Below are 20,800 nucleotides of genomic sequence, written 5' to 3'. Positions count from 1 at the left end.
CTCAAGAGATTTTAATACAGATTTTATCGTAACTATAATATAATATAGATAACAATTTGTTATAAATATACTTTTATACACATAAAATGTACATATATTTTTTTTTAAGTAAATTCTTTTTACAATTTCATTTGTTTGTCATACTTGAATCCTCCCATGGTCGTGGTATACGAACGTTTTCCCAATTATCAATATCCAAGGTCTAGAAATATCAAGCTAAATGTAATTATGATTTACTGATTATTTCATATAAATTTGTGTATACCATATAATGTAATTTGTATATAATATATGTATCATAACAAAGTATAAAGTTTTCTACAACTATTTAATATATTAATACAACTTGATATATTTATTTATTAAATTTGTATAATGTAATTTTAATATTAGTCAGTTGTTTCTATAGACATAACACATGTAATTCATGTGTTTTATATACTAAGCTTGATCATATTTGTCATCAATCTTATTTGCATTTTTTATTTGTGAATAAAAATGTATATCCTTGTTCCTAATTTTAACACACATACAGTTTCTGTGTATAATTAACATAACTTAAAATAAAAGGATAAAATCGTAAATTTACTTTTGTGTCAATTTGTCATAAATTCCTTAAATGTGTATAAGGATACAGTTTGTTACTCTCAAAAAGAATAGTTAAAATTTGATTATTTTCTGTAATGATTATTAACTGTTAATAGACATTTAAGGATATGAAGGAATTTTGATCCAATATATTAATAAACAAGAAATTATAACACGTTTTTGAGTTGAAATTACCCTATTTTCATATAAAAAGTTTAAAAATAGTACAATTCTCAAATTAGTAAAAATGGAATTTTTCAAATATTTAATATATAGGTATTTTATTTAATAAAAATAATCGGTTTACTTACTTCTATTAGCTTATATTCCTCTTCAAGAGTACGACTTTTTTTCATTTCAATACCTCGTTTTTTAGTTTCTATTTTCAAATCGTAGGATGTAACTTTTGGATACTTATATCTGAAGAAATGAAAATAATTTAGTTAATAACATTAAATTATACAATAAAAAATTTAAGATTGTAGCATTAAAGTACATACTTTAGGCTTACAAATTCCTGAATAAAAAATGTACCTCCTATAACAAGTATCATAAATGGTAAAAATTGCCAAAAACGTTTTTGCTTCATTGTATTAAAGGTTATGTTCTTATATATATGTCGGTACGAAATCTATAAATTATAGGTATTATTTGTTACGTATATACATTGCTATTATTATTTCAAATATATGAAGTTATATATTTTTGAAGGTATTAAAATATTATGGATCAAAACTATAAAATATCAAAAGTTATTATGAATGATGTATAAAAGAAATTATGTATGTATGCAAGTATTCACTCAAATGTTTACTAGCGCTTTTTTATAAAATTTAAGGCTATATGTTAAAATCGACATATTTTAAAGTAAGTATTACTTTATATAATAATTGTATTAAACTTTAAATAATACTTTATATAATAAGCAATTTTAAAAAAAAAATATCCATAATTGGACGAGTAGTAGTATGTACGTATATAGAATGATTATCATCGTATAGAAATGAAACTTTATACAAATATATTATATATATTATTTTGATCTTTCTTATATTAATACAATCATTTATTTATGTAATCCTACTACTATGAAAGGCTAATAATAATACCATAATATTGTTTGTATTATTTTCTTAATTTACAATGAATTCAAATCAATAACACATTTTACCTTGCCATACACACAAAATAAAATTCACCAAAATACATATATCGATTTGCGTGGATCTTTTAAGTAAATGTGAAAGGAGTGATGATTATAATTAAATTATTTTAGTTTGATAACTAAATAAATTTACCGATAATATTAATTCGATAACAACAAGTTAACATAGTTCAAGTGATTATTGACGAACAAACGAAATGATTTTAATTTTATATCTCACTACAGGTTAAGCTGACATAGAAGATTTTTATTTGTTTTAATTTGAAAATTATTTCTATATATCAGAAATAGGAGAAATTGCAAAATGAACATTTTGCCAGGGACGGCATCTCTTCTCGAAGAACTTGACAGTACGTAATTATGTTACAATTGTACATTTGTTAGGTTATATCAGTGTGTTATTACAGTTTCGCACTTTATTCTTTAATTAATAATTTTTATAATCGCTATATTTATAAAAGCAAATTATTATACAGTGTAATACAAATGTTTTCTTTTATCACGGGAAATTGTATTAATTAAATCTAGAGCTGTATTATTCATATGTATATCTTTTTAAACCTTCGCAAATGATGAAATTTTTGATAAAATATAATACATTTTGTTTATTTTAATCTCTACTTTGATAAAAGTTATTTTCATTACTATGATATATTATATATAATTCTGGTCTAGAAAAACTTATGGTTTTACTAAGAGATGGCAGAACTTTAATTGGATATCTTAGAAGTGTTGATCAATTTGCTAATATTGTACTTCATCGTACAATTGAAAGAATTCATGTTGGCAAAGAATATGGAGACATCCCAAGAGGAATTTTTATTGTCAGAGGAGAAAATGTTGTCCTTTTGGGAGAAATAGTAATGTCGTTATATAAAAATCTTTTATTTAAAAAAACATATATTAGACTTCTTAACGAAACAATATAATTCTTATTATAGGACAGAGACAAAGAAAGAGATTTACCATTGACTGAAGTATCTGTTGATGATATCTTGGATGCACAAAGACGAGAGCAAGAATTAAAACAAGACCAGAAACGACTAATAAATAAAACTCTGAAGGAACGAGGTTTATCATATATTCCAGATATGGGTCATGATGACATGTTCTGACCCATATCCACATCCTTGACTACCAATACTTTATCATCAACATCTTCACATAATTCTGAAACATGTGATACATGTTACACTTCGCTTTCTTTCTGATAATATTTAAAGGGGACAACTTGTGAGATGTGAATATATCACATAATTGTGAAGATAAAAAGAATAATTATATCCTACAATAGAATAATAATAATGTATATCCTACAATTTCTTTATAAAACTATGATATAATAGTACAATTCAAATTTGACATATGAGATGTCAATAATATAAGAATTTATATAGTTTTAGTTTTATTACATTAACCCCGTATTTAGTGTGGAATATGTATCCACTATAATTGTATTGTACTTTTAAAAATCTTCAAACTTCTACTATATACAAAAATTATATTTAAATAGAAATCTATTATAATTAATAGATAGTCTTTTACTGACTATATTAAATACATAAATGAACATATTGATTACATTTACAGATTTCTAGTAATTACATATATATTTTTCTATGATCAGTTTTACATATCTTGCTTTGTATAAAGAATTCTTGTTTCAATAATTCCCTTGTATTTCAAACTAAAAATAAAGACGAATACACAATATAAAGATTTGATTCAATATAAAAGTCATGTGTATAAAATTTATATATTACATGTTTAATAAATTTACAGAATATATTTCTTTAAAAATGTAAATCCACATTATGATCCAAAATATTTTATTTAGAAAATCCATATATATATATAAAACCTAATTCTCAAATCATAAGTAGATAATGCAAGATAAAATATTTCATATTTTACAATTTTTTGGCAATTAGAGTTTTTTTCCTATATTTGTTTATATAATACTAAATATGGTATTATGTTTGACAATTAATGATATGGAATGAATTATTTAAATCTGTACAATATATATATATTATATTGTACTACATATATCAACAAATGTATTATATATATAAATATATTAATAAAATGAGTTTACAGTCATTGTATCCTATTTTTTATTATCTATAAAAGACCTCATGTATGTGAGATCCGTTATAACGAGACGTGATAAAGTGCACGCGTACCGAGCGAAAATTCAAAGTCGATTTTCTCGAAAACACAGCTTCAAACGAAAAATTTTTATTCTATATTTTCGACTTCTTTTTTTGCGTAGAATCACCCCCTTTCCTCTTGTACCACCAGTTACCAACCACCCTGTATAATAATTGAATTATTATTAATGCTATATATTAAAAAGTACACTGAAAGTAATAGTGTTATCAAATTTCACAAACTTATATAGTTACGTAATTTATTGAAAGTTTAATATGAAATTTAAGTGTATCTATAGTCAATGTACTTTATGCAAAAGAGTTTATTCATATATAATGAATAATTTAGCAAAATATATAATATATAAACTTTAAGAAAGTACATAAATTAAATGAAATAGTACAAAACTATTCACCGTATATTATGAATTTGAATGTATCACATGTCGATATATTTTAATCTTTATTATAGAAATACAGAAGTAATGGAAGTTTTAAAAAATAGAAAGTTATATAATGAAAGTAAACTTTAAAATTTTGTTTTCATACCGTTCATAAGCAAACCTATTGATATCATAAGTTTTTATATTAATATCTCTTTTCAAAGTAAAAGGTATTATTAAAACGAAAAAGTGTGCATAAAGATATGTATAGAAATCAATATATTATTAATGTCATAATACGTTTAAACACGTTGATTTTGGTATATATCGTGATTATATCACTTTGTCAAAATGAAGTTTCTTGAAATGTGTCTTTTATTTTTACAGAATTTAATGTTGATTCGCTTAATTGTTTATTTCTGAAACCTTGTCCTTGTATGTTTCTTAATTTTCTAGATTCTTTTATTGATTTCTTAGAATCATTACGCTGTAAACTAGTTGCTCGTTTTCTTGGCGAACTTGCCACTTCCTCATTCTTTTCCGACGAATTCGCGCTATTAGTACTACCAGATGCAATACCAGAAGTATCAGATTCAGGTTGATTTCCATTTAAACAACAAAGTAAGCTTTCAGAAAGGCCATCCTCATTTAAAATATTTAAGTCGGATTCTGATTGTTCGAAGTCTCCAGTACGCGACGAAAAACTGAGATCAACAGGACTAGCAGTTAACACACTTCTAGACAATAAATATTCCCTAAATGTGCTTGTTATAGACATTGTACTTTGTTGTTTGATTGTGTAATAGTCATCGGTAATTGATGTAACAAATCTTCTTTTCTCTGTCGTATTTTTGTTTAAATTTTCTTTATCTTCCAAGTCAATAACTTCGTTGTATACAATTTCGCTGTCTGTGTTATTGGGCTTTTGAGATTCTTCTAGAATTGAAGTACAATTTATTGGACCAATAACATCAAGGTTTGGACCATGTATGTTATTACTCTGTTGATTCCAACTATTATTGACAGAAGCAAGATTACATAGGTTTGATCCAGAAACCATCATTACTGGTTTTCTAGATCGGGGTGTCATCATTGTTTCCTGTAATTAATATAGAATATTACTAGTTTGAATTTGTAGTAAATTCACAATTATATATGTCAGGTTTGTCGGGTTGGCGCTGGTTCTTGGGGCGCGTTGTGTTTCTTCATTAGGACATACCATTGTAGTTGTTCAAAGAGGTTTTTATTTACAATGATATGTACAGGTGTTATTTAAACAAGGTTTAACTGTATAACGTAAAAGTCTCTCTTAAATAACAATGTTTCTCAGGTTTAACGAATCCACGGTCAATGGGATAACTTTTTGTACATTTGGATTTTAGCTATACTTGAAATGACGTTTGCTATGACATACGGTATCTATTTGACTGATAGACTGACGTTGTGAATCAACTCTCCAAGGTGATCATACGAATAAAAGACTGACACGACCACACTTGTCAATTGCATATTGATCAGGGTTATCAACAAAATTCCAGGCAGCGTTATTAAGCTGATTCGCGTAGAGCCGTCGGGACTTGTTTGTTAATACAACGCGTGTCCTTCAACATTAGTACTACTACGTTCATCCTATGACCGTGGCTACGTTCGGTGACCAGTAGTGTCACCTTAACCTCAAGTCCACTGTTATAATACTATAATGATTAGCTTAAACAAACAGTTTAACCCAAAGTATTGAGAATCTTCCCCAAATTCCAAAAGAAAGGCCCGTTATCCCTACATCTCCGACATATATATAAATTATAAAGAAAGTAAACAATGGTAAAAAGAAACATATAAAATAATGATATTAGGGATAATATTATAAATTCATACCTGCATAGCTTTTGTCATTTTAGTAGCACTTTGCGTAATTGGGCTCATGCTCTTATCATTGTTAGTAATAGGAGTTAACATGTAGTCATTAGTAACTAAGCTTTTGCGTAATAAATTTGATGGCGTTGATGTGTGGGCAACATATACATTCCAAAGTCTATTCTTCACAATAGGAGACAAATGAACACATGCATTATCAGAGTGTGATTCCATTTTTGAATGTTCCACTGCTTTCTTGTTCTCTTCGCTATAATTAGCTATAGATATCATTTCTGTATGAGTTGCTTCTGACACTGAAAATGTAGGTTCTGAACTTTGTCTATATAATTCATTTTGACTTGTTTCATACAAAGTACTCTGAGAAGAATACATATCTGGTGGTTCACTGAGTTGTCTACATAATCTACCAGTGTTAATTGCAGTATTATTCTCCCCTCTTAATTCCTTGTTAGAATCTTGCAAAGATATGTTCGCGTTACTTGACTTTGAATTTATAGATTCATCTATATATGATCCTTTATCAGATTTATTTATATTCCAATCATGATACTGAACTATTTGTTCCTCGTTTATATTTACAAATTTCATCAATATAGCCTTCCTCTTGTCTTTATAACTCCTTAATGTGGGAGTATTAAGACTACCAGTACTATTACTAATATGTTTAGTATGAAGAAGGCTTTCATTATTTGTATCATAATTTTCCATGCTAAGCTCATCATCTGATTTGCTAAGTAATACTTTTGTTTGAAGTAATGATTTTTCTAGATTCTGTGTAGTTAAAAACATGCAAATAAAATATATTAATCATGGAGTGCTATTATAAGTATAATTATATGTTATAAAATTAGTGTGCTGTTATGAACTTAAGAAGTATTGGCCAAAAAAAATTATTTTATTCTATATATATATATCTTACCGATGACAATATATTTTCTTCACTATTTGATCTAGTGATATTACAACCTATATTAATATCAAATTTTTTATGCCCCAATATCTTTTTCTGGAATATGTGTTTTTTAATTGAATCTCCAAGACTTTTAGTTCGAAAATGTTTAACTTGTCTTGGTGTACCTTGACCATTTTCTTTATTAAATTGTTTTACAAGCCTACGTTTTTTAGCTGACTCTGGCATAGCTTGTATGTGAGCATACAGTTGTGCTAATGCTGCCTGAGTATCTTGCGTAGAATTTGCCTTTGCTGTTAATTTATGATCCACAAAACTGAATACTGTGTGCGCTGTACCTGTTGTATCTGGTATAGATTCATTTAACTGTAATAAAAGATAATTACAAGTTATTAGGTATTTAACAATTTTGGAAAGAGAAAAGAAAAACTTACATCTATATTTTTAGGGCTTAGTAATTTTCTTTCTTGCTCTACCCAATATGCTCTGATATCTGTAGCTAGTTTTGGTGGAATTTCAAATAGTTCATTTTCTTTTTTAATCATGAAGGCAACTAAACATGATAAATTTTGAGAATTGATATGTAAAGCTTCTGGTGATAATTTTCTTGGACACATTAAGTGTGGTGTAAAAAGTGTAGCAAGGCTATCACAGTTCATTTTATTATTAGATTCAAAACTAGCTGTTTTATTCAGAAGATTCAAGACATACTTAAGTAAAACTCTGTTTATAGATGGTAGAAGTAATAAAAGTAGTTGCAGAGATCTTAATAACCTTGCATCATTCCCACTTAAATCAGAACTACATAACTCTAAAATCAATAAAAGTAGACCTTAAAATAAACTATGACAATAAAAAAATCAAGTATGATTTAGTTAATTTCTTACCAGCAATTTGACAATGTGCAGGATAATGCAAATCTGATAACAATGGCTCTGGTAATTCAGCCAAAAATCCTTTTAATACTGATGCACAATCATGTACACTGTATCGGCCATCATTAAGATTCAATGGAATGCCTTGATACAATGCAGTTTTTAAATCTTGTTGCCTTGTTAACTTACCAGTACGTCGAAATATACCTTCTTGTATAATATCTTAAAATTTGTTCAACATGGAAATAAAGGAAAAACAAATTATTTAAACATTTTCCAAACAATATAAATGTATACAGTATACTGCATTATATTTTTACTTACTTTGTTCTTTAGATAAATATTCTATCAACTGTTTTACTTGATTTATTCCATCTTCAGATAAGCTAGCACCTTCGACTCCTTTTTGTAAATTAATTGTTGACTTAGGTTTCTTTGAGAAGCTTAAGAGACCCCACTTTTTCAACTTTGTCTTTTCATTGATGCAATCATTGCTGTATATATATACATAACAATAAATTAAAAAGTTTATAGATTTTATTTTATATAAACAAACAGAGTACCAAATTGTAAAATCAACTTCTAAATTCAAACTTTAATAACATTAATTATCTTACTCCTCAGTATTGAGGTCCAATTCAAAAGATAGATGCATTTTGACGAGAGTGTGAAATTGTTCTGGATTGACTTTTCGCATTCTAAAAGCCAATTTACCATCCACACCATCGTTAAAATCTTCCATTGTCAATTCCACAATAACGACAATTTAAACACGTTCTGACATCTTTAAATTGTATACACACGTTCGTTGCCGTTTCGTTAACGGCGGTTATTTTCATTCTGACTGAATGACTTCTGTTTCATTATAAATAACATGTTCATGTATATACAAATCATCTTTTATAAAATAATTACAATAATTAATCAATATAAAAGACAAATCATAACGTAATAGTATCTTCGTTCATTCGTATTTCTTTTACGTATCCATTCAACCAATCCAACTACACGATATTTACCGCAAAGTAGTAATGGTTTTATAGTAAGACAAAACTAAATCTATTTCTTAGCACCATCTAGTGGTATATACAAAAAATAGACAGGTATTATATGTATATTTAATTTATCCCTTGATATTTATAAATAATACAACACAATTTCACTTTGTAAAGATAAGCAGTAGCCGAAAATTGAATGATTTAATGAAATATATTTTTGAATACATATATTGTTAATATAAACACTATTTAATCTTTTATGATAGAGATGATTTCTTGCTCAAATTTTGGTACTTCTAAAAATACTAAAAAAGGAAGTGTGATTAAATATCAAAGACATATAACAAATTTTAAAACAAAGAATTACGTATTGTATACGTACATATTTACAATTAAAGGCTATTATTTTCAATGAATCTTTTATGATAATTCAATATTTATATCACATCGCAATAATATTATGTTAAAACAATCCAATGTATGTATATGTCTTTTGAAAAATATTTTGATAAAAAGATTTAGGAAAGTTTGAAAATATTTTTTTTTTGGCTATGTGTGGAATAAGAATATAAAAATGTTAATATTATAATGTCAATGGAATAACTGTAATTTAATCTTTTTTTCATTTAGGAAAAAAAGGCAGTTGGTATTAAATGTTTTGGAAATTTAAATAGTAAATGTTAATTTTATTTCAAATACCTTTTCATATTTTTTCAATTTAATGATATTACAAGTGTTATCAGAATCAGTAATTGTCAACTTTTAAATAATCAGTTGGCAATAGCCCAAAATAAATCTTATATTTAAACACAACGTAAGCATATCAGAATAAAGGACGACAATCCTATTTTAAATAATTAAATACAACCATTAAACGATTTATAGTTGATACATTAACCGAATTATATTAATCGGTGACTTATACATCTTTTTTGTCAAGATAAACATGTTTTCTGATTCATCGGCTCGAATAGAAATTAATTCTTTTCGATTGTTTAAAGTTTAAACGATTCTCCGTGATTTCTTTGGTTACCGATTGCTAGATAATATTTTAGAAAGAATAAGAATGTTATGTAGAAAAACTTGTGATAACGAAAAGCAAGGTTGGCAGACGTAAAACACCTGTGACGAGTATTAGTTGAATGGAACGTGGAAGGGATAACATGGCCACCGCCTGGTGACGTTCGTTCGCCGTCGCCGTTGCAATATCAAATGCTTCGAAAAACAGCTGGTAAACATTTATCAGTGTAAGTTACGTAGTTTTCACGCGGAAAACGCGTATTATATTCAGTGAGGAGTATAAAGCACGATGATGAACATGTGGAAAGTGCGGGAATTAATGGATAAGGCGTAAGTACAATTAAGTCAGTTACACGCGATCTAACCTTGCTTTTACTTTTTTCAACGCATTCCACTCTACTTCCTTCAATACGCTGCACGATTTTTCATTTATCCCTAATGTTGCTGTCACTGATAGTCACTTCGATTACATTGTTTAACGCATCATTCATGCGTATGAATGTGGAACCTGTTTAATTCTTTCTTTTCTCGTTTAATCTGGTATTCGCGGAAGATAAATAAAAGATTGTCTGCACTTATTTTCGAACAAGTTTTACTCATGAGCCTTCATAGTAGATTGATATATCGTATACTTAGATAGATTGCAAAAAAACGTTTATTTACTTGGTCGAATATAAACTTTCACATCAAATAATAACAAATTGCATAGAATTGATGAAAATAATGTTACTATAAAAGGATGAAATAAATTACATTATACGTTTCATTCATAATACGAATAATACGATAGCGTTCGTTTATCTGATACTTTCTTTTATTATTACTGTCCTTGTTGTACTTTTTATAAAATTTGCTAGCTTTCATAAACATCTTTTTATTTATATATCTTGTTATCATGTTAATGTAAAGCATCATATATTTTCGGATGTAAATTGCAATCTTTTAGGAAATGTATTACGATAAATTGCATTGGTGTAACTCTAATTACATAATATATCTATTTTTGTATTATACGATAAATTTGCACGAAGATACCATCTGTAATTATCTTTTTTCCTTATTTTCTACTCTTGTATTTTTGTGTTTTAAAAGATATTTAAAATTTTTAATATTATTAGAATTGTTCCTTTTTTTCACTTGATAAGAACGTACGAACAAAAAGAACAATGTTTTACTACAATAGCGACTGGAATTAGACGATAAGCTATCCACACAAGCTCACGAACAGGTTACACTCCATGATAAGCAAGACTACCCGTTGAGAAAGTCTTGCATATTTTAAGAGGAAGGAAATGAGATATTGATAAAGTACCAGTTTTCTTCGGTAAAAAATGATCTATAATATCTATCAATAATAGTAATTAATATTTATAACAACAGAAATACATCACGAATTGCATATACATTAATTATTGTCCGTTATGTCTATTTTCAAATGCATAAAAACTGTTACCGAATATCGATAAAAAAGTTTTGCAAAAACTTCGAAGATTATATTCTAGATTACTTATTATTATGTTAATTTGTAATTTTTTTAGTTTCTTCTGTTCAAAACAATATCAGATTCTTGTGTATGATCTTCACATCGTTAAGTTTCGCTTTCGTGTAGTTGTATTCAATGCGCGTGTAAAATATTCATAAAAAATTGAAAGTATAAGAAATTTACTTCGTCACGAACATTACATTTCTTTTCCTTTCCTTTTTCCTGTGTAACTACGAAATACAAGTATTGTTCTTACACCAATTCTTATTACATTCCATGTACATGATCATAGTGTTGAATCGGTTAATGGTTCTCAAACACTACTAGTATCTATCCGTTTTTATTTTATGCTATCCTTTGATTCTTTCACTTCTATTGCTTTTAAAACAACACCAAAGCGTAGTTCTTAATACGTAGTTACCGCTTGAATTTATTATTTCTTTGAAATGATAACTACACGTAGTTTCGCTCATAGTATCACGATCGAAAACGTGAGATTCTTCACGATCTGTGAAAATCGAGAAGCGGAAGGACACTATTATCTCTAACAGCTCTTTCTGAATACAAATGTAACCTGTAACTGTATATAACTATATACGCGAAGATGTCTGATTCCAAACACGATTGTTATTACTCATGATGAACAGTTAATTTTTTAAATACCAGGCAACTCATGTTCTTTATTATTTTTATTATTAAACAGAGGACATGTGTGCAAGTTCAATTATTAAGTCTATAGGAATAGTAAAGTTATTTATTACAGTAAAAAATGTGCTTATTATTCCTTCGGTTTTTTGCCAGATTATTATGTTAAATACTTTTTAAATATTAATAATAATAATGAATGAGTTGTTAAAAACAAATCATAATGCTTACATTTTTATCATTTATAGATATATCACATTTTACTTAATACTTTAAAATAAAAATAAGAGTTTATAAAAAAAAGGATAGATATCTTTTTATGTAGATATTTTTAAGTCTCGACAAAAGTATTACATAATCGAATGTTTGTGCTCAATGTCCTTCTGTACCTGTCGTTTTGATACTTTCTATGTATACAACAAAAACATGATAAGATAGATCGTTTTCACCTGTAATAGAACTTTCGATTTCAAAATGAACGCAAGAAATTTAAACTGCACTATCATTTCTTGTTCAGAAGAAGTTCAGAAGAAGATAAATAAAAGTAAGATAACATTTTGGATGTATAACTGTATACTTCGATAACGATCGCGACACTAAAAATTCAATCGTAAAAATTGGTATGGTCTTTTTTGTTGACACACACACACACACACACACACATATATATGTCATGTGTACTTCGCGCATTTTAATAGCATACAAAATTGTCTTGCGTAAAAGAATGTATCTTGATTTGATCAATTTCATTTGCAACAAAGAGTTGAATTTCATGAAAACAATCTTTTTTCACAATACAAATATCGGAATTCCGTACCATGAAACATATGTTACTGAAAGTTAAAAACAAAAGTATTGTATGCAAGCAAAGGCGTAAAAATATTGCGCAATTAACAGGTGTTCATACAATCCACGTGAACACAGTGAAAGTAATTTTACTTTAGAATTAATAGTATTATCATATATTGTATATTGTAATATCTCATACGATCTATTTGAAACTATTAATACATCATAAAATATATACGTTATTGTATATATTTGTACTAATGAAAATAAAAATGATATTACAGGACTAATGTAGTTATGAATTACACGGAAACAGAAGCCAAAGTTCGAGAGGCAACAAATGACGATGCTTGGGGCCCAACCGGTATAAATTTTTATGTTTAAAGAAATATTTAAACAAATATTTGTCAATTATTATGGAGTTGTAAATGTTTAAATTACATTTGTCCAAACATATTGTACAAGTTGTACGTTATAATGCGATGGTGAATGTTTAATGTTATGAAGGCAAAATGATAGTTATTGATCCAATGTTATTTTTGCTGACAGTATAGTATTTTTATGCACAAGGAATTCTGTAAGATATACATAAATCGGTATTTTCGTTAAATAAAAAATAATAAGTAAAATTACTTTTGTTCTAAATACTGAAAATGCTAATAATATTACATAACTTTTGATTCTTAATAATTGAATAAAAAATTAATTAATTATATTGGCAATTGCAATTTCATCTTTAACAATTTATATTAATTGTCATATATTACATTATTAATTGTTATATATTTAAAATTCACTTTCATTATGCAAAAGTAAGGTACTCAAAAATAATTGCATAAAAATTGGATTTTATACACTTCTGTATTTGACAGTTATCACTTGCGCATTTTTTCATGCAATAAATGTGTAACTAAAATTACGAATATTAACTTTATGTTTACTGGTAAATATAATTTTTGTTTCTTATTAATTATTTCGTTAGTTATTGTTTCAAGACTTATTAAAGTTTCTTATGCTAAACTCTATTAAACTATTCTGCCGACTTTTTAATAATTTTATCCATTGTTGAAGTTCGACATGTGGTAAAATTAATTCTACCGCATGTTATTACTTTAGGTGCAATGATGCAAGAACTGGCTCAGGCTACATTCACATATGAGCAATTTCCTGAGGTAATGTCCATGCTGTGGAAAAGGATGTTGCAAGAAAATAAACGGAATTGGCGCCGAACGTACAAGGTAAATCCGTTTCTGTTATATATACATATTTAATTCGTGTTATGTTAATAAATATATAGGTATTTTATCAACAAAAATTATATGAAAGGTTTAATGAAAATTTTATTATAAATAAATAAAAGTAAAAAAATATATAACTATTAATAATACAATCTTATTAATATTCAGTAATATCCAATGATATGTTACATCAATGTTTATATATTTCTTTTACTTTTGTAAAATTTTTGCTAGTACCTTTATTTAATTAATTAATTCTATTTTCTTATTTTCAGTCTCTTTTGTTATTGAATTACCTAGTTCGCAATGGGTCAGAACGAGTGGTCACATCATCTAGAGAACATATTTATGACCTCAGGTCTTTAGAAAATTATACATGTATCGATGAATTTGGAAAAGATCAGGGGATTAATATTAGGCATAAAGTCAGAGAATTGATTGATTTTATTCAGGATGATGATAAATTAAGGGAAGAAAGAAAAAAAGCTAAGAAAAATAAAGATAAATATGTAGGTTTATCAAGTGAAGCAATGGGTATGAGATTTGGTGGTGGGGATAGATGGACAGATAGGTTAAAATGGGATAAAACTAATACTGATTCATATAATGATTGGGATCGAGACAGTAGAGGAAAAGGTTTTGAGGATACAAATAATAGGTGAATATAAAGTTTTATGTTTTCATTAGTAATAATCAAATATCTTTAATATTGTTTATTTTCATCTTTTTGTAATAGCGATGACGGTGAAAGAGAAGATTCTGATAATGATGTTCATCCCAGTCCAAAAAGAGGAGGAAGAGAATACAGGGATACAATGGATAGCATGGATCGCGTTAATAAAGCTATTACATCTACAACTTCAACAAATGCTTCTCCAGCAAGAGTGACAAGAACTATTAAAAAGGTAGATTTAGGGGCTGCAGCAAATTATGGAAGAGAACAATCTAATGTAAGTAAAAAAGTGTTAGATAAAAGAGATTACTGATTTTATAACAATTTATGTTGAAAATTCTAACTTAAATTTACAGAATGGTATATCTGGATCACAAAATAGTTCTTTATCTACTAAACAGAAGAATAAAAATGATATTCTAAATGATATTTTTGATGCTCAAAATGAGAATAATACCAAATCAGCTGTCGATGATGATGATGATTTTAATCCAAGAGCAAATACTCAACCTAGTGTACAAACTCAAAATGCAAATACAGATTTTGGGGATTTTACTAGTGCATTTGGCAGTCCTACAGTAAAAACGAAAGATAATAGCGATGAATTTGCAGATTTTACATCAGCTTTTAACTCTTCTGTTACAATATCTAATCCCCCCGCGCAGCCACAACTGCCACAGACACAAGTAAATTTAATAGGCGCAACAATACCAAATATTAATAGTTCAGTAACAGATAATGTAAATAATGCGATGTTTATCAATGCCCAATCATTAAGCACTTCTTTTACAACTATGCCTTCTACAAATACACTTCCCCAAAGTTCTAGTATGAGTAGTAATCTACTTGATACTTTACAACCACAAATACTTAATAACCAGCAATCATTGAACAATAATACAGGTACATTATACACAATCATTCAATAACATTGAGTTATTACACGCTAATAAATATTTAATTATTTTAATACAAAATGATTATTTTATAGCAGCTTCAAATTCAGATCTTTTATCGGACTTAGATAGCTTAAATTCTTTGACTACTGGCTCTATGGATAGGCGGGTAAATAATACCAACAATACTAATCTCTTTTTAAACATGAATTCAACACCTGCCACAGCTAGCCATGGAGGTAAATATACATTACTTACTAATTTAAATGCAACTATGATTTTATGATTTAGTAATATTGACAATGTACTTTAAATTTTGATGAATACACTTTAGTATTACCTTATCATGAAATCAAGATATCTGTAAATCTTTATTTAGAAAACAATATTTTTATACATTTTCTTTTTTATTGCTCTTTTTATTGCTATTTATCCATAAATTTTTTAATTTGGAGGAAATTATGAATTTTTGTTGCAAAATTTTGCGTATGCTTTAGTATTGAAGATATATTTGAAGATAATGTAATGTCCCCAAGAAAGTCTTTCCTTGCAGCAACCAAGGTGGAAAAAAGCATCACTTCAGCTGAAAATCTTTCAAAATGTGCTGCAATTCGACTTTTGGAAGAATTGTGTTCCATGGGTCCTATCAAAAGTCATAATAACTTGGAAAAGCTGAAATCATATATTTCTGAATATATTAAATTTTTACCGGGTCCACTTACTCCACAAAACTACTGCAATCTCGATTTTTATCCAGAAATTGATTCTATGTTACATGGAAAAGTTTTAGAAGAAATTATCGAAAAATTCGATCATAATTGGCCATTACAAGGAAATATTTTAGATCCAGTACTTAAGCAATTGATGATTATTGATGGTGCTACATTACCAATATTAGCAGAGTCTTTGATTGCTTTAGTTTTTGCTTTGAAAGAAACAGAAAATGAGAGAAACATTTTTATCATTTCAATAATTTTGGAACAATTAGTGAAAAGTGATTCTTTGTTTTCCGCAATAGTAAATGCATGCAAATATCGAATTCGCAACGTGATTCAAGAAGAAGAATTTAATGAAACATGGCGAAATGTGGTGCAAATTTTAATCTCGTTGCCTAATCGCGTAGCTAATAAATTGAAAGATAAAATATTTGATAGTTTTCTACCTCAAACATATCTTAAAATTATAAGCTTCCATATTGCTCGTGCAATATCCTTCATAAATATTGGACTACATTATGATATCAAACCAGAATTAAAATTACTCTCAGTTTTAATTAGTAAACTGATAATCACTACAAAGTCAGAGAATTTATTATCATTTACTAATATTTTAGCAGAATGGTGTTTTGAAAATAAAAATAATGAACGAGATTTCATTCAAAATATACTAGAAATTCTAGATACATCTAGCATAGAACCAGTAGCTGTACTATTTTTGAAACATTGCGATGTAAATCTTGGAGTCCATAAAATTTTTGGTGATGTATTATTAAATTCAAATTGGAAATATACATTAACAACGAAAATTCCTTTAATGTGTTATTATAATGATGACAGTTTAGTAATAAATTTAATCTCATACCTAGCACAATTTTTAGATAAAAATGGTATTTTGATCGAATTACTTATGAAACTTTTAGATGTATGGGGTGATAAAAGTGCTTTAAATCATACCTCTATAGAGCAACATAAATATATTACGAAATTAGTTATTACGTGCGTAAGAAAATCTAAAAGTTATTTAAGCAAGGATGATAAAGATAATATTCAAAGATTATTGTTCTCTGGTATATCTATTCATCTCGAATCTACACATATTATTTTAAGAGCAATAGGGATGTCCGTTGGTGAAATTTTCACTGACGAATTATCTGAGTCAGATACTGCACCAAAGCTTTCTTTCGAATATAATAATATGCCTGGCGAAGTAATAGATTTAGTACAATCTTTAAAAAACTTAGCTTTGGGAACAAAAAACGTAAAGAAGGAAGAAGATATTAAAAAGGGTAAACTAATTGTTAAAGATATTGAGTTTAACACATTGGGTGATAAGAAATTGTATGAATTAGGTGTTGAATGTAATGTTTTACCTAAACTAAGTACAAAAATAGTAGATAATAATAAAGCTGAGCAAATCACGGTTATAGCAAGTTCAAACGTACCGACTGTGTTCAGTAAACAAATCTTGGAAGATTTTGCAAAAGATAAAAACAATATTAAAAGTGATGCAGAATTGGATAGTGACGACGATTTAGTACCATATGATATGTCTCATGATACAAAAGCTAGTGAAAAATTACGACCAGCATACTTGCGAGATCTACGTGATAATTTAGTAAATGAAAAAAGTTCTTCAAATCCAGATGTTTTTTCAGAGTCCTTAGAAGTTTGTGAAGAACTTATATTATCACAATTACCAAATGATGATGTATCTTTTGCAATTGAATTATTAGAACTTCTTGTTACACTTAAAGAATCCTGTTATGTAGAAAATTTTGAATTATTAACATTCAAAGCTTGTGTAGCTATAATGACTGTCTATCCCAAAGAATGTGCTAAATTTTTATGCGAGCAGTTTTATTTGCCAGTAGATAAATATTCTGTAAATCAACGATTATTTTTCCTTGATATATTGGCAGAATCAGCAAGAAGATTATCAACTATTTCAATTCACGAGAATAAGGAAGATACAATTAACGAGCCTAAAATAAAACAGAGAACAAGAGAAACTTCGAACAAAGTGTCACTTTTCATTAATACAGAGAAAAGTCAACAATACAAGATATTATACAGTGATGACTTTGATGACTTTGCAAAGTCGGAAGATCAAATGAAAAATTGGCAGGAAATTGTTGATAGAAGAATTGAATCAAATACAAAAAGATACGCTCATAGTACAAAAGCACTCAAAACATTTAAGAATAAATTTGGAAACGTTGCATCTTCATTTTTTTATCCATTACTTCATGGCTTTGGTAAACAAGATACTTGTTTGAACAGTGGGTTACAAATTTTCACAGATCAAGAAAATATTTTACTAATTCGATTTTTGAAAACTTTGTCTACTATAATGATAGCAGCACAGAATTGTTTATTAGCCCCTAAAATGGGTAAAGAAATATTAGAATTATCATGGATTCTGAGATTCCATGATCAAGCAAAAGTTAGAATCGCAGTGATAGAAAATATTGCAGCTGTAATTATTGCAATACCAAAATATACGATTATAAATGAATTATTTGAAACCATTATTGAAATACGATTGTGGCTTTTAGATCTATCTCAAAATATAATCAATGGTGATCATGACAAAGAATGTAGGAGTTTAGGTACTCAAGTAGTGTCTTTGATTGATTCTATTATAGGTTCGACATTCAATACATAGTTATTAATAAGATTTAAACATTATATTTATACAAACGTTTTTTAAAAATTATATATTTTGCATGTCATTACGAGTACAATGTATAAGGTAAAACATTAATTTGTATAATGAACATAACTTTTTTATTTGCTCTGTTATACATTACTTGTGAATGAGAATTAAGCTATTATTTAAGAAATGTAATTTATGTCACACTATATATTTTATATAATTTTTCATAATTGATTTTTTCGATAATATTGTAATAATTTAATATTATGCATTAAATAAACAAGATACAAATATTTTTATCTATTACTAACTTCTAACGATTTTAATCTATTTTATTATTTAATAAGTTAATTATATGTAAATGTGATAATAAAATAAAATATTAAGTAGACATATTACTAAAACTAAAACAATTGTTATATTCAGGAACTATTGGATTATCGCCAGTTACAAATCTTCTTACTCCTACATCTACTAATTCCAAAAATCAAACATCAAATAATGCCTCCATACAAGTTGGTTCTACATGGGCTGGTTCAGGATTAAATATAGATCTTGATAATATAATGGGAAGTAAAGTTAAACAAACAGGACCAGCACCAACAATGAATCAATTAGCAAGCAATAGTCCACAACATCAAACCAAACTTATGAGTAAGTAACTTATATGTAAAACTTATTTTTTTAATTGACTTTATGATTAGAACAGTATCATATATATATATATAGTATTAGTATCAATACTTTTCATCAAATATACAGTGATAGTATCTATTATATTGTCTCTTTCAGTGTTATTATAAAACATTTTCATAACTATAAATATTGTAAATATATATAAATGAAGTGTTGTATATATATATGAAACAGCTGAACCTCTCTGTTAATCTCTAAAATTTTGGTATATGACAATTTATAGTGTATAGTAAAATATATTTTGAGAAAGATTCATAAAAATAAACATGTTATCAGTAAATATGATTATTTTAGCAACACCAATGGGATATACATCACCAATGATTCAACCGCAACAACAGAAACAACAACATGTAAATCCAGCATTTTTTCCTGCATTTCAATGAAACCTTTTTAATAAATAAAAACTAATATTAGCAAAAGCAGAAGGCATACATGAAATAACTTGGAATTAAAAACAACCAAGGCTTGTTGTAAACAATCTATTTATTTAATAAAAACGGAGATAAATTTTCTATTTTCTGGGCAAAGCAGTCTAATTATACAGGGTGCAACTGTAAACAATTGCATATTGTAAATGTCAAAACAAAATGGTCAATGAAATATATATTGCATAATCATGTGTTCACAAGCAGTCAAAAACAGAAGTATTTCAATTTCTGGATTTCATACATTTTAAGTTAAATGGTTTGTCTATATTTTGTCATGAATTTCATTACAATTATTTTACTTAAAAGTACAATAGAAATTACAATTTATTGAAAACTAAATTGCATATGATCACGATGAGTGGTACATAAAATACGTGATTAATCTAACATTCAGAGCAGCTCTATAGATATATTTGTTAAACTAATAATTCTAGATTATATCTGTTCCCCCAAGTAACATTCCATAATACGAATGTTGTACTTTTTTGATGAATATTTATGTTACTTGCAAATCGTGTGGGAACAAATCAGGCAGACTTGTCTTATCTTTTATACATAATGTAAATTGAACGAATCAAGATTATGCCTTACATAATGTATCATAATT

The 20,800-nt window shown here is 27.3% G+C and overlaps 4 protein-coding genes across 9 annotated transcripts; 2 read left to right on the top strand and 2 right to left on the bottom strand.

Annotated features, from left to right (window-relative positions):
• Positions 1 to 7: 7 nt before the first annotated feature.
• LOC117237204 (cytochrome c oxidase assembly protein COX16 homolog, mitochondrial) lies at positions 8 to 1,778 on the bottom strand. Of its 2 annotated transcripts, XM_033500955.1 has the most exons (4): positions 1,760 to 1,778; positions 1,089 to 1,219; positions 900 to 1,008; positions 8 to 216 (listed from the first exon to the last, which is right to left on the bottom strand). In XM_033500955.1, the coding sequence occupies exons 2-4, from the start codon at positions 1,175 to 1,177 to the stop codon at positions 139 to 141; spliced, it is 276 nt and encodes a 91-aa protein (XP_033356846.1). In that variant the 5' UTR covers positions 1,178 to 1,219; positions 1,760 to 1,778; the 3' UTR covers positions 8 to 138. The 2 variants fall into 2 exon arrangements, with proteins under 2 accessions (XP_033356846.1, XP_033356854.1); XM_033500963.1 differs by lacking the exon at positions 1,760 to 1,778 and having other exon boundaries at positions 10 to 202.
• Positions 1,437 to 3,470, top strand: LOC117237189 (U6 snRNA-associated Sm-like protein LSm1). Of its 2 annotated transcripts, XM_033500944.1 has the most exons (4): positions 1,437 to 1,455; positions 1,979 to 2,103; positions 2,429 to 2,613; positions 2,695 to 3,470. In XM_033500944.1, the coding sequence occupies exons 2-4, from the start codon at positions 2,058 to 2,060 to the stop codon at positions 2,866 to 2,868; spliced, it is 405 nt and encodes a 134-aa protein (XP_033356835.1). In that variant the 5' UTR covers positions 1,437 to 1,455; positions 1,979 to 2,057; the 3' UTR covers positions 2,869 to 3,470. The 2 variants fall into 2 exon arrangements, with proteins under 2 accessions (XP_033356835.1, XP_033356827.1); XM_033500936.1 differs by lacking the exon at positions 1,437 to 1,455 and having other exon boundaries at positions 1,720 to 2,103.
• Positions 3,471 to 4,551: 1,081 nt separating this feature from the next.
• On the bottom strand, positions 4,552 to 8,988 carry LOC117237175. Its single transcript, XM_033500901.1, has 7 exons — positions 8,567 to 8,988; positions 8,274 to 8,443; positions 7,962 to 8,171; positions 7,509 to 7,885; positions 7,084 to 7,440; positions 6,165 to 6,935; positions 4,552 to 5,388 (listed from the first exon to the last, which is right to left on the bottom strand). Exons 1-7 carry the CDS (start codon positions 8,689 to 8,691, stop codon positions 4,636 to 4,638), a joined length of 2,763 nt encoding a protein of 920 aa, XP_033356792.1. The 5' UTR covers positions 8,692 to 8,988; the 3' UTR covers positions 4,552 to 4,635.
• Positions 8,989 to 9,913: 925 nt separating this feature from the next.
• LOC117235572 lies at positions 9,914 to 19,359 on the top strand. 4 transcript variants are annotated; one of them, XM_033497758.1, is made up of 8 exons: positions 9,914 to 10,297; positions 13,169 to 13,248; positions 14,001 to 14,122; positions 14,398 to 14,780; positions 14,859 to 15,072; positions 15,152 to 15,698; positions 15,790 to 15,930; positions 16,245 to 19,359. In XM_033497758.1, exons 1-8 carry the CDS (start codon positions 10,257 to 10,259, stop codon positions 19,073 to 19,075), a joined length of 4,359 nt encoding a protein of 1,452 aa, XP_033353649.1. In that variant the 5' UTR covers positions 9,914 to 10,256; the 3' UTR covers positions 19,076 to 19,359. The 4 variants fall into 4 exon arrangements, with proteins under 4 accessions (XP_033353649.1, XP_033353639.1, XP_033353661.1 ...); XM_033497748.1 differs by having other exon boundaries at positions 9,928 to 10,297; positions 15,787 to 15,930; XM_033497770.1 differs by lacking the exon at positions 9,914 to 10,297 and adding an exon at positions 11,770 to 12,116 and having other exon boundaries at positions 15,787 to 15,930.
• The last annotated feature ends 1,441 nt before the right edge of the window (positions 19,360 to 20,800 follow it).

Source organism: Bombus vosnesenskii, unplaced genomic scaffold, assembly GCF_011952255.1.
Source record: "Bombus vosnesenskii isolate JDL3184/JDL3185 unplaced genomic scaffold, Bvos_JDL3184-5_v1.1 scf7180000013264, whole genome shotgun sequence".
NCBI classification, from domain to species: Eukaryota; Metazoa; Arthropoda; class Insecta; order Hymenoptera; family Apidae; genus Bombus; species Bombus vosnesenskii.
This window is presented reverse-complemented; position numbering and strand designations above follow the sequence as displayed.

What these genes read in the sequence shown, in the direction of transcription:
- LOC117235572 (XM_033497748.1), top strand. Translation starts at nt 10,257, where the DNA reads ATGATGAACATGTGGAAAGTGCGGGAATTAATGGATAAGGC. An exon ending in CGGGAATTAATGGATAAGGC is followed by an intron (nt 10,298 to 13,168) that starts GTAAGTACAATT and finishes ATGATATTACAG; the next exon opens with GACTAATGTAGTTATGAATT. An exon ending in ATTGGCGCCGAACGTACAAG is followed by an intron (nt 14,123 to 14,397) that starts GTAAATCCGTTT and finishes TCTTATTTTCAG; the next exon opens with TCTCTTTTGTTATTGAATTA.
- LOC117237189 (XM_033500944.1), top strand. Translation starts at nt 2,058, where the DNA reads ATGAACATTTTGCCAGGGACGGCATCTCTTCTCGAAGAACTTGACA. An exon ending in TCTTCTCGAAGAACTTGACA is followed by an intron (nt 2,104 to 2,428) that starts GTACGTAATTAT and finishes ATTCTGGTCTAG; the next exon opens with AAAAACTTATGGTTTTACTA. An exon ending in TTGTCCTTTTGGGAGAAATA is followed by an intron (nt 2,614 to 2,694) that starts GTAATGTCGTTA and finishes TTCTTATTATAG; the next exon opens with GACAGAGACAAAGAAAGAGA.
- LOC117237204 (XM_033500955.1), bottom strand. Translation starts at nt 1,177, where the DNA reads ATGAAGCAAAAACGTTTTTGGCAATTTTTACCATTTATGATACTTGTT. An exon ending in CAGGAATTTGTAAGCCTAAA is followed by an intron (nt 1,009 to 1,088) that starts GTATGTACTTTA and finishes TCATTTCTTCAG; the next exon opens with ATATAAGTATCCAAAAGTTA. An exon ending in AGGAATATAAGCTAATAGAA is followed by an intron (nt 217 to 899) that starts GTAAGTAAACCG and finishes AATTACATTTAG; the next exon opens with CTTGATATTTCTAGACCTTG.
- LOC117237175 (XM_033500901.1), bottom strand. Translation starts at nt 8,691, where the DNA reads ATGGAAGATTTTAACGATGGTGTGGATGGTAAATTGGCTTTTAGAATG. An exon ending in TTGGACCTCAATACTGAGGA is followed by an intron (nt 8,444 to 8,566) that starts GTAAGATAATTA and finishes ATATATATACAG; the next exon opens with CAATGATTGCATCAATGAAA. An exon ending in ATATTTATCTAAAGAACAAA is followed by an intron (nt 8,172 to 8,273) that starts GTAAGTAAAAAT and finishes ACAAATTTTAAG; the next exon opens with ATATTATACAAGAAGGTATA.